Genomic DNA, 12,489 nt, shown 5'->3' with positions numbered 1-12,489 from the left:
CTTCCCTCCTGCTGAAGTTTTTTTTTTTTTTTTTTTTTTTTTTTAAAGATCTTTCATCTGTATTTAAATCCTCCAAATGTGCTGACGGATGAAATCTTTTTTCTTAAAGGCAATTTGGAAATCGGACAAAGTGGAGCACAAAGCCGTGGATGTTTAGAGAGGGAGCGAACAGTATATGAAGCCCGCTGAAAGGGTGACCCTGGCACTTCTCAGAAGGCAGCAGCACAATGGACTCTTCGAGAGCAGCAGCGTCAGTTTATTCCCCGTTGGCACCGCCCCCTCAGTGGGGCGGAATTGCTTGTTTTCACCGTCCCTTTCCTGGAGTCATTTCAGACCAAACTTGTGTCCACAATTGGTAGCAATTTGAACCCCGAGTAACCTACGGCCAGATATTTTACCGAGGCCCAAACACTGGGAGAGATACGTAGAGGGGGGGTGGATGTGACAAGAGAGGTTCCTCCCGCCCTCCGGACACTGGAGCACGGGGGCGACGGTGGGGGGCCGGCAAGTGTGGCAGCCAGGGGCAGGGGGGCTCCAGGTCTGTGACCCCGGGATGGGGAGAGGAAGGAGTGGGACGGGGACCCGAGCCAGAGCCCAGTCCGGACGGCAGCGGGGCGGAGAGGGGCACCGGGCGGAGGCAACGCCCGGGGGTCTGTAAATCACCGCGGCTTGCTCTCCCACTGCTAAGTAAGGAGTGGGGGTAAGGAGTGCTAAGTACCGGGTGGGGTGCGGTGGGGTGCGGGGATGGGGGGGGGAGCATGCCAGCGACTGCGGGGGAGGGTTGACGCTGCCTTCTCTGGGAGACGGGACCTTTCTTGGAGAGGCGTGGTGAGCTTAGTCTCCGGGATCCGCAGTGATGTGTAAAAAGCGGGCACGACCCCCGAAGCTGCAGAAAGCCTCTGCCCCTCCCCCTGAGGCCCGCCCAGGCCCGCAGGTGAATGGCCGGCCCGCACAAAGGAAGCCGGTTGGAAATGTGGAATTCGGACCAATTTATGGGAGATTCTGTCGCCCCGAGTCCCAGCAGACCTCAAGCAAAGAAATCTGTGATCAAGAGTGGATGAGGATAAAAACAGTGCACCAGGCCAAGCTTATTGGAAAGACCGAGTTTAGTTATTCTGGGATAGCGAGGTAACAGGATTAAAGGGATTAAGGAAATCACCTCAAACAGCTGAGGAGGGGGTAAAAAAACAGTGGTTCTATTTGTTTTCTTCCTAGGCCCCAAACAGATACACTGGGGCCATGTGGCCGGGCGCGAAACCAAAGGCCTTTCGGGGGGCACAGTGGAATGCCTAAGGGTCAGGGATTGGGGGAAAGTGGCGGGCGGGGGGGGGGGGGGGTTGGAGGAGGGAGGGAGGGAGGAGTAGAGAGCGGGCTCGAGGCTTGGGATGAGAGAGGGCCTCTTCTAGAAAACAAATAAGTGGTCTGGGTTGACAAGTCAAAAAGAAAACGCCATCGGAGGAGTTTTGGAGAGCTTTTCAAGTCTAAGGTGTACTTTTTAAAACCACACCTTCTGGGGCTGAATGCTAGCCCCGCCGCTTAGGCCACCACGGTGCAAATGTACTTACTTCCTGCCAGGGACTCCTGTAACCATTTGTTTTTAATAGGGTAACTGAGATTTCCGAAGGGTTTTCGTTTTGTAAATATTTCAGCTCGGCTCAAGTGTCTTCCCGCCCCAGCGCACAGAGGTACAGGTGCCCCCTCTCTGGGCCGGTTTCCGCGGCCGCGGGCCGCCCCTCCCCGCCCCGCGTGGCCGCTGCCGCAGACACTCCTCCAGCGGACGCTCGCCGCTATCAACAAGTGCGTGGCCGCGGGGTGTCCGCCGAGGCTAGCGTCCGTCGGCTCCCGGCAGGCGCTCCCGGAAGACCCGCCGCTTGCTCCTCCGAGTTTCCGTAGAAAAGATTGGGAGCCGAGGTGTTTTGGCTGACCAGGAGTCGGAAAGCATTTCGGATCACGCTCGCCTCCCCCCGGGACGGGGCCAAGGTTCTAATACCGAGTGAAAGTCCCCTTCCCAACCCGCACGTAAAGTTTCAGGCCCGCAAAATTATCAGGACTCCATCACGTTGGTTATAAAATTTATTGATCTCTCATTTAGGAATTAAGAGTAAAACCTTGAAAAACCTGAAACAAAATACCCCCTTCCCCACCACCCAAACGAAATTTGAATACATTAGCGCGACGAAATATCAAACAGATCACGGCAGAAATCACCAACTCAACAGCCTAAATGCGGACTGGACAGAAGCTGTCCCGCGGCCAGGGGCGGAGAGGCGGGAGACACACGCACACCCGGCTATAAATTAACATCGGCCTCGGCTGCCGCGCCACTCCGCGCGGTCAGCGCCCTCCCCCCCGCAAGAACCCACCAGGAAAACCGCTACAACGCGACAGGGGGAGGAGGCGTTGCAGTTCTCAGGCCAGCCTCACCCGAGAGTATGCTTCTCCTATTCACTCACTCCTCGGCTAACAGCAAACTAACGAGACAACATTTTCAAATGCAACAGAAAAACCCAGGAACCCGGGAGGAGGAGGAGGGGGGGGCTGCTTTTTCTCTGCAAACATCACAGCGATTCCCAGCCTACAAAAGGGGAGGGAGGGGCAGCGGCGAGGGGCAGGCGAGCTCTAGAAAGTCCCACTTCCGCTGCTCCGGACTTTTTGCTTTCGTACAAAACCCGACAGCTACGGCAAAACTTTCTGTCCTCCCCATCATCGGTACAAGGCAACGGTCCCAGGCAAGCAAAGCTAAACAACAAGGCGTCCCAACTCGGGGGTGCGGGGCGGGATGGGGGCGGAGGGGCGGCGCGCGCAGGCGGGCGCTCAGATGTGGGTCAGCGGCACCGTTCCGTTGACGGCAGTCCCAGCGCCCTGGTAGTGCTGGTGAACGCTGTGCAGGCGGCCGCCGGGCAGCGGCGAAGCGGCGTCAGCCGCGTCCCCGCCGGGTGGCAGGTACATGCTGATCATGTCGCGCAGATCGCCGAGGCACGCACGCTGCGAGTGCGACGTGATGGCGGGCGGCGGCGAGCTGGGTTCGGTCTTCACCACCGTGCCCATGGGGCCCAGGCTCATGGCGGCCGCGGCGGCAGCCGCGGCGGCGGCGGTGGCGGGCTGCTGCCCGTAGGCGGCGGCCGCGGCGGCGGCGGCCGAGGGCGCCATGCCCCCGTAGCCCGAGGCGGCGGCGGCGGCGGCGGCGGCGTTCATGTAGCTCTGGGCGCCGGGCGGCATCATGGGGCTGTACTGCAGGCCGGCCATGTCGTAGCGGTGCATCTGCGGCAGCGCGGGCGGCGGCGGCGGGCTGCTCATGGTAGCGGGCTGCGCGTATCCCAGCTGCTCCTGCACCAGCGAGTACGCGCCGTTGGCCCAGCCGTTCACGTGTGTGTACGTGTCCAGGCGCTGGCCCACGCCCACCGGGCTGCTGGCGGCGGCGGCGGCGGCGGCGGCCGCGGCGGCGGCGGCGGCGCCGGGGGGCAGCAGGCCTCCGGGCAGGGAGTACTTGTCCTTCTTGAGCAGCGTCTTGGTCTTGCGGCGCGGCCGGTACTTGTAGTCCGGGTACTCTTTCATGTGCACGGCGCGCAGTCGCTTGGCCTCGTCGATGAACGGCCGCTTCTCGGCGTCGGTCAGCAGTTTCCAGTCGGCGCCCAAGCGCTTGCTGATCTCGGAGTTGTGCATCTTGGGGTTCTCCAGGGCCATCTTGCGCCGCTGCCCACGGGACCACACCATGAAGGCGTTCATGGGCCGCTTCACGCGGTCCTGGTCGCTGCCCCCGCCCCCGCCACTCGAACCCCCGCCGTTGCCGCCGCCTGCGTTCGCTCCGCCGGCTGCGTTCGCGCCGCTCTTGCCTGCGCCGCCGGGGGCTGCGGGGCCGCCCGCGCCTGCCGCTGGGGCGGGTGGCCCCACGGGGTTCTTGAGCTCGGTCTCCAGCAAGCTGTACATGGCCGGGGCGGGAAGAAGGTGCGCCAGAGTGGCGGGAGGAGAAGGCGCTCCCGGGGCTGGAGCGGCCACGGTGAAAAGGCCTGGGGACTCCGTCGGAGGGGCGCTTGGGGGCCGGGGGGCCGGCGGGTCAGGCGGGAAGGGCAGGCTTGCCAAAGCGCTCCGCGCCAAGTCGGCAGGAACCCGCAGGCTAGTCGCACCTGATGCGTTGTCTCGAGCTGGCCGCATTCGCAGTCTGGCCAGGCGCTCGCCGGGTCCCTTATATACCTGCTCGGATCCCCCGGGGTTGGGACTCGGTCCGCCCCTCGCCACCGGGAGGCCCGGTGATTGACAGGCTCACAGTGATGCGCCCTGGCCAATCATCACGGAGTCCCCGTTCGGCCCCACTGGAAAAAAAAAGTTCGGGGAGCCCTTTCGTTCACCCCCGCGCCCCTCTGGGGCCCGGTGACGTGATGAGAGTTATTCAGGAGGCGGGAGTCCCGGAGAGCCGCTCAGAGACCACCAATTAGGGTCTCAAAAAGTTTGAAAGAACGAAACTCGAGGAGGTGACGGAGGGGGGAGGGGGCGCGTGAGCAGGATTGGGGGAAGGGGGCAGAGGGGCGCCCACGGGGTTCAGAAAACAACTTTGCAGCCCCGTCAGGGCCGAGCGGTGCCTGGTCTCGGGGCCACCCTGCAGAGCATCCCGCTGTCTGCGCGGAGGTCCTCCGACTGCTTCTGCTGCGGGCATCGCCAGTTACCCGGGCGATCTTGGGGACGCCGGGCGCAACAGAGGCGCCCCGGGTTGCGGCTCCGAGAAGCCCTCCCAGGAGTCGGCCCCTGGCCCAGCAGGACCCTCTGCCGGGAAGCCGCGGGCCTGCGCGCCGAGGATGGAGCCGGGGTCAGGGACCGGGGCACGGGAGACAGGCTTCAGGACCGCGGAGCGCACAGGGGCTGTGAGGCTCTCCGCTGGCTTGAGTGAAGGCGAGCAGTCAGCCGCCTGCTGCCGGGGCCGGGCCGAGGCGCTCACAAGCGGTGGTGCGGAGAGTGTGTGTGGGGCGGAGGGGGTGAACCGGCCTCGGCTCGCTCGCTCCAGGCCCCCGCTTAGCGGCCCCTTTTTGTCTCTGCTCTCTGGCCATTTCGGTTTTTCCAGTCCGATGCCCCTGAGGGGGAGGGTCGGGCCCCTTGGAAAATCCGTTTTCATGGCAACACGGAGCCTCTCCAAGTGAAAGAAAAGTTTCTTGGAGGGGGGGACGGTGGCCGGAGAGGAGCCGAGGCCGTCCTCGGGGCGGACCGCCGGGCCCCCTCCACTGGCCGCGCACCTGCCAGGACCACTGAGCGCTGCTCTCGCTGCGCAGCCGCGCCGCCTCCCCGGGGAGCAGTCTCTGCTAACGGATTGCGTCCTTCTTTTTTGTTTTACAGCCGCCGTCCTGGCCAGAGCCTCGAGACTCGGAGCGGGACACTCACCCGCATGTCATGCTGTCTGCCAAAGACTAACGTCTCGGGAACCCGGGCTGCGGGGAGAGGGAACCTGGACAATCGCCTTCGCCAGCCCAAGCGAGTGGCACAGCGTTTGAAACTCCCTGAGCCGCCCGAGGCGGCGGGTGGGAAGGAGTAGCCGGCCAGGCAGAAGTGGCAGAGACTGAAATAAGGTGTCCGCGCAGTGTGGTCCCCCGCCCCCAGCCTCGTGGAAAGATGGGGAACCGAAAGAAAAGCGTAAATCCTAAGTGTGACCAAAAAAATACAAAAACCCAGGTTTTTAGCTCCTTAGCACTAATGCAAGACCAGGAGACCCTGGGACACCTGCACGCTGGGAACTCCCCCCTTTCCTGCACGAATTTAAAAGTATACCGTTGTGACTTGGGGGGGGGGGTGTGTGGGTGGCGTAGAGCAGGCCAGCCCCCTCTGGGGTGGGCGGACCGCTGGCGCTAGAATCCTGGCTCTCAGCAGGCATCATCCCCTCGAAGTTTGGAGTCCCTAAATCAGCCCCTTGAGTTTGGATTCCACCTGGTCTACGTTCTCTTGCTTTTCTGGATGGAAGGAAGCAAATGTCCACGGTCAAGGGCTGCTGTCATTTGAATGGGTGTACGGCTTACGGTTTTAAAGTAAACTATCTGGAATGGTTCTGTGTAGGAGTCGTGTGTGCGCGCGCACGCGCACGGGTGTGCACACTTAAGCTGACACACTGGAAAACGTGTCTCAGAAAACGGAATGATTTGGCAATCTCCACCTGCACATGCTTTTTTTTTTTTTTTTTTCAAACTAGCTCACAAAGTCAAATTTTCCTAGGCAAACCCACCTTCTCCCAAAGAAGTCAACGTGCGGTTACTCTGCCCCTTGCCGCCTTCTCCAGAACGCCTTTCCTGCTCTCTGGGCCTCCGAGGCTGTTGCTAAGTGAAGCGCGTTTTAGGAAACTACCCAACCGACGCGCGGCCTGGCGTCCAGTAGCCTGACAGATGTCAGGATTCTTTCCAAGTTTTAGGACCCAAGTAAGCCGTTGTGGTGACAGCGCCTGGGCTGCATATTTCCCAAGCCGAGGGATGCGGTGCTGGGTCTGTTCTCCTCCCCGCAGCAGATTATCTGGGGACTAGTCACTGCTCCCCAGCTGTTTGTCATTTGATCACAACTAGCCCGCGGCTTAGGTGAGTGCATGTTCCCATTACATCCTTCCGCCAGTATCCAGCCGGGACAGACATCTCCCACACCCCAGGCTTCCCTCGGAGGCCGCGATTAAACCGGTCTCTGTGCCTGGTGGCTCTGGGGTGGTCTGCACAGCCCCATGTAGGAGTCACGCCGAATTTCCTTCAAAACATTCCCGAGGAAGCATCCTCAACCCAAACTACCATCTCAAGAGTCGAGCGAGGTTACCATTACAGGCGTGGGGAGGTGGGGGGAAGTCTGGAAGTCTGGGCACTACCTTAGCTGGGCGGGAGGAGAAGTGGTGCGGCAGGTGCTAAGGCCCGAGGGGCCTCGATGAAGGCGGGGGCTGCGGGGAGGCGAGACCGCCAGCGGCGCCAGAATCTGTGTCTTCGACACGAACTCTGCACCGAGTGAAGAAAGCAGAGGGATACAGCGGGATCCAGGACCAGTCCTTTCGAACCTCTTCCCGAGAGGAGAGCGCGTTCGGCAGCTCTCTCGCCCTTTAGGGCCTCCAGGAACCCGTGGCGGCACACAGAGCCCCGGATGGCGGGCTGGGAATCCGGCCAAGCACCCCCGCCCCATTCCCCCGGCCCTCCCATGAGAGCTCGGGCTCCCTCCGACTGGGGCTGGGGCTGGGACTCCCAAGACCCAGGGCGTGGCAACAGCGCCGTTTGTTGGCTTCGGCTGGAAACTTCACCTAGAGGCGCCCCTTCCCGCCCTCCGGGGCTTCGAGGTCGCCCCAACCCTTCAAGGAGAGGCAGCCGGTTTCGCCGCAGGGCAGAAGTGGTGCTTATCTTTAGAGGGCTGGTTATCACAAAACGGCTGTAGCGCCTTGGCCAGGCAGGCTGGGGGTGCATAGTGCGCTCGCACTCTCCCGTCCTCCGGTTTTGAGCCTTGGCAGAAATCGGGTGTCCCGGGGGCCTCATACCTGCAAAGCACACTTTGAGCAGTTGTGCCTTAGAGCTACTGGTAGAGAGAGCAGAGTAGGCGAGGGGCTGTCCCATCACTCGCGGGGCCTGGGGTAGGGCGTTGATTCCTTCTCAGCTCATGGGGGATCCTTTTCGGGGTCTCTGGCTCCATTAGGACCCAACTCTGGGAAGAGATGCCCTTTGCGTCCATCTCGGGAAGGGGCGGCTGTGTGTCGGTACCTGCTCTGGGGACTGAGGCCTGACCGTAGGATCGAACAGTCAGTAGCCCTTTTCAAGGGGAGCAGAACCCAGAAAGCGGTCTGGTTTTGAGTGTGCGTTAAAACTTATCCTGGCGACCCTCAGAAACGCTTTGCTTTCCAGGCGGGGGTGGGGGGGGGGGGCGGGAAAAGTTTGCTTATCCTCTTTCTTCGGAACATCCCTTGACTATTTACTCTGGCTGCTAGCCAAGATTGTGTATTTAGGCCAGATGGAGGGCCTTGATCAAGAAATCGGAGGCTGGGGTCTGTTGTAGAACCATCTCTTATTAAAGGTTGGGAAGGTCACCAGCACTCCAAGGAGATGTAAGGCACAGGACCTTCTAGCTCCCCTATCGTTCAGTTGGTTCCTCCTCCCCCAACCGCAGGAACCCCCTCCCCCCTCTGCAGCTTCCAATGAAACACGTGTTCACACAGGTTTGGGAAGGAACTGAAGATTCTAGGCTGGTAGGTGTAGGTGGCAAACAGGAACCTAGTGGATGCTTTCCAGAGGAAGGTTTTACTGGGAGCTACCGAGGTGTGTGGTGACATGGTCCTGGGCGTGCCAAAAAGTCTCCTGTGGGCAGGCACACAACTGTGATTCACTTGCTCTATGGCGTAGCCATTTGGGGGAGGGAGCGTGAGCTTTTTTAAAGGCGAGTTTCCGAATCCGATTCACTTGCTTAGCTGAGCTGCGCTGGACAGATAGATACACTGGGAAACCCCCTGGCCCACGCCTTGGCGCGCAAAGACCCCTTCCACTCTCGCAGGGTATCACAGGACACTAATGGCCAGCCCTCTTTTCCGTAGGCGCGGAGCAACTGCAGGGAATTTGACCACCTTTGCCTTCTGCGCCCTCTCGCCGACCTTACAGCCCGAACACTGCGATCTCCCCAGAGGAAGGCAGGCCCTGCCCGGGAAATGGGTCCCACTTCCAGAGGGTCTTCCGGGTCACTGCTGTCGACCTCTACGCCTCCCCGCCCCCCCCCCTCCCCGTCCGCGGCTCTCCGCACGCGCTCAGCCCTTCACGCCGCCCGAACAGTATCCCGGCGGCCGAGCAAACTCCGGGAACCCGGCACCCTACGGCCAGGCCTGCCCTCCCACCGGGCCTCTGGCCTTTCCCACCACCGCCTTCGGTGGCTGCAAAGGCAACGCCCCATACGGCGGCGAGGGTGGCCTGCCGGAAGCCGGGGCGGGGACAACAATCTAAAAATCGTTGTCGGTACGTAACGTCGTCTGAGTTACTACTCCACACGTTTGTGCCGCCAGCTGGGGGCCGCGGGTCCGCCGGGCCGGGAAAGTACTCCCCGGGGAAGGGTGTCCGGAACAGCACCGGACCAACAGGCGACGCCATCCGCCCCGACCGCTGGGGGCGCAAGACGATGGCGGGCCGGGGGTAGGGGAGGGCGTTCCGGAGAGCGTTTGCAGTCTCGAGGCAGCATCCACCTGTTCTCTAACCCCCTCTCTTTTTCTTTCTTTTCCCCCTTTTCAGAGGGGAGGGCTGTGGAATCCGATGCGCGAACATTCTGTGTCCTCTTCGCCTCGCTTTCCGGCCATTTCTTTCCCCTTGCCTCAAGCTTCGCTGCACACCTACTGTGCGCCGTGTGGGGGCACCGCACGGGACGCCGCTCTTTCGGGTCCCGCGGCGGCCGGCGGCGGCGGCGGCGGCGGCGGCCGGGAGAGCCTCGCGGGGCGGCCGGCGTGGCGCGTGCGCCCGGCTCGCAGGGGCCCCGCGCGTTCCCTGGGGCGCGCGCGCTTTCCCGCGCCGGCCGAGCGGCGCACTCGCGGGCGCCCGCGTGCCCGGAGCCCCGGCTCCCGCGCGCCTCGGCGCCGCCGTCTGAGCGGCGGGCGCGCGAGGCCCCGGGGCCGCGGCTGGAGACGGAGAGCCGGGCGGAGGGCGCGGCCCGGGGACAGCCGGCGTGCCGCCGCTTGCCAGGTATGGAGGTTGCCCGGCCTCGGGCCGCCGACTCGTTCCCGTGCGGCCCGGCGGCCAGACGGGGCGACCGAGCGAGGTCTGTCCGGTGGCCCGGCCGCGCCGGCGTTCTGGCGCCCGGGCCGCCGTCCCCCCAATTCCGTTTCTCCGGAAAGCGTCGCCGGGTTACGACCTCGAGGCTTTTCTCTTGTCGTGTTTGTGTAATTAACACCGTCTCCCCCTGTTTCTGAACGTCTTTCCTCCCCCAGCACAGCCCCGCTTTGACGTGAAAAAGCAACGGGAAGAACGTCCCAATAACCCTTTCTAATGGGAAAAAACTGCCCCTTTTGTGAAATGGTTTCTTTACAAAGCCAACAACCAACCTTATTTTCTAGTTCCAATGGCTATCCCTTTATGAGTTATATTATTAAAGAAATCCGACACTAATTGTGCCGATTTAACTTGTTAATTAGTTGCAAATAAACTATTCATTAGTGGTAAAATAAAATAAAACCCATGTGCCTAGATATCATTCCACCTTCAGATATTGTAGTGTCTGCATAGCATAGGCATACTAAATTAAGTTCCTAAAAGGTTTCTCCTCCGGATAAATAATTAAAATATATTCTACTTTAATTGACATTAGAGAGGACATAAATGAGCTTTTCCTTTTAGAAAGAAATAGCCATTTCTAAATAAAGCTTGCAGTCTGGAGAATGGAGGCTTCAGCCAAATGAATAGTCATTACTACCTTTTCAACGACGTGGGCCTTTTGATCAGAAAAGAAATTAGCTCTAAAAAACAGACAATGAAAGCCTGCCCCTGCAATAGGAAGAAAATTAGACGGCCGAGGCTCTTCACAACACCTATTTCTATAAACCATAGAGCTCCTTGCTTTTTCAATTACAGCTGTTCATTTCATATAAGGAAGGGGGGAAAAACAGGCCTCTAATGTAAACTCGCTTTCACCATAAAGCCTTGCTCCTGGCACGCAGCCAGGCTGCCTACTTACTATTGTTTTTAGGCCTCTCATCAATTAGCTAATACTATATATTTTAAATGACTCTGAGGGTATTCACAGACTCCCTCCCTCTTCCCCACCCAGACAAAACCCAAGCTGGACTCCCATGAAAAGGCTACCATTCGGTGCACAGATACTTCAATGTATAAAGTTTAATGTTTTTATTGTTCCCCAAAGAAAAACCATATTGAAAACCCTGCTTTGTTTTTTTCCCCTATATTTCTTAGTCCATTATTGAAAGACCCAGACGAGGTGACGACAGGGGAGGGACACAAATGAGCAGCTTTCAGTATTGTTTCTAATTGTTCACAGAGCGAAATCCATCTCCAGACAATTTTTCTGGGCCTTTTAGACCATGATTTGGTTGATACATCTTTGTGTTTTAAAAATACGGATTTTGAAATTTGCTGACCCCATTGGTTTGGTGTCATTAGATATAATTTCATTTAAAAAAAAAAAGTACAAAGTCTTCATCGGTTGGTGAGAAATTATCTAGCCTGCAAAAAGAAAAGTCCTGTTTGTAGGGTGGGCTGCAAAATAAAACCTTCAACGTACGTGAAGTAATAACATGAGAAAAATATTTGGCCGTGAGACCAGAGAATCTTACTAAGCCTTGGGATGCGTGTTCTAGAAACATCAAAATAGAGTTACAGGCCGGGAAGGTTTTGCTTCGCTTCGAACTAGAGTACTCAGTTATCTAGCTGATCTTTATTAACTTCTACGTACATTCCTTGAAGAATTAAACAGTAGTGCAATCCTGTAAGGTTGGCCTGGGAGCTTACCGTTTGTGGAGTTGTGCTCATAAAAGGCCTTAGAATCATTTTTTTAAAAATTCACTTAAACAACTCTCACGTCACGTAAATAAAATAAGACGGTAACTCTGGACTTGTCCCTGAGGGCTGGTATTCTTTTTATCCTTTAAACGACATAGTTTAGAGATCGTCTGCTAACATAGAAGGAGGGAATGGGCTAGAGTACAGCCACTAGGATGGCTGCTCAGAGTGTTTCTACAGAGCAATTACAAAACATTGTTACCAAAATGGTCCTTTTGCCCCTGTTTTCAGCACGCATTCCTTGAGGATGCTTCCATTTGATGGCTTGCTACCACCATTTTTTGACAGTGAGTAAATTAGTGTGTTTATTTTTTGCCTTTGAGCCTTCACTTTTTTTGCTGCTCTGTGCAAATGGATGTCAGAATAGTTACCAACGGCATTTTGCCCAAGAGCACAGAGTCGCGACATCCCATTTTCCTGGGCAGCCCCAAGAAGGGACTCTTTCTCGGCAAATCGAATCCCTTGATTCTCTCTACCTGTGGGTTCCTACAATAGAGGCTAAAGTCTTGCCACAATGCAAGTGTGAGACTGTTCCTCTTATCTATTGCATGTGAATGGTGCCTGTCTTCAGAAAGAATGTTACAGAAGCTGGGGGGAAATTGCCACCTTCAAAAGGTGAGGTTTAGTAGCAGAGGTCGGCAGTGTGCGGTTGCATATCAATAACCTGGAAGTTGTCTAGACTGAGGGTTGCGTGAGCATTCTGTTGGATCCGGTTTTATGTATTACAGCACTTAGCTTTCATTTCGGAAGGAGGAATCAAGTATGTTACGTTGCGGGCAATGGGATTGAAATTTGAGCGAGTACTGTAACTACCAGCAAAGATACCTGGAGCTTTAACTGCAGCTTTGGAAGGGGACGGTATATTCCGGAGAGGAATAGAAAGAAACTTTTCTCAGGATGTTGACATGAAATAGAGGCTGGCTGCATATGCTATCTGTACGGTTTGGGCAACTTTTGTTTTTATTGTGGTATCATTGACATATAATATTATTATTAGTTTCATGTGTACGGCATAATGATT

At 57.8% G+C, this 12,489-nt stretch overlaps 1 protein-coding gene across 1 annotated transcript; it reads right to left on the bottom strand.

Annotated features, from left to right (window-relative positions):
* Positions 1-2,066: 2,066 nt before the first annotated feature.
* Positions 2,067-4,152, bottom strand: SOX3 (SRY-box transcription factor 3). The gene has a single exon (XM_081793860.1). It carries the CDS (start codon positions 4,150-4,152, stop codon positions 2,815-2,817), a length of 1,338 nt encoding a protein of 445 aa, XP_081649986.1. The 3' UTR covers positions 2,067-2,814.
* Positions 4,153-12,489: the final 8,337 nt, after the last annotated feature.

Source organism: Panthera onca, chromosome X, assembly GCF_046562875.1.
Source record: "Panthera onca isolate mPanOnc1 chromosome X, mPanOnc1 haplotype 2, whole genome shotgun sequence".
Classification (NCBI taxonomy): Eukaryota; Metazoa; Chordata; class Mammalia; order Carnivora; family Felidae; genus Panthera; species Panthera onca.
This window is presented reverse-complemented; position numbering and strand designations above follow the sequence as displayed.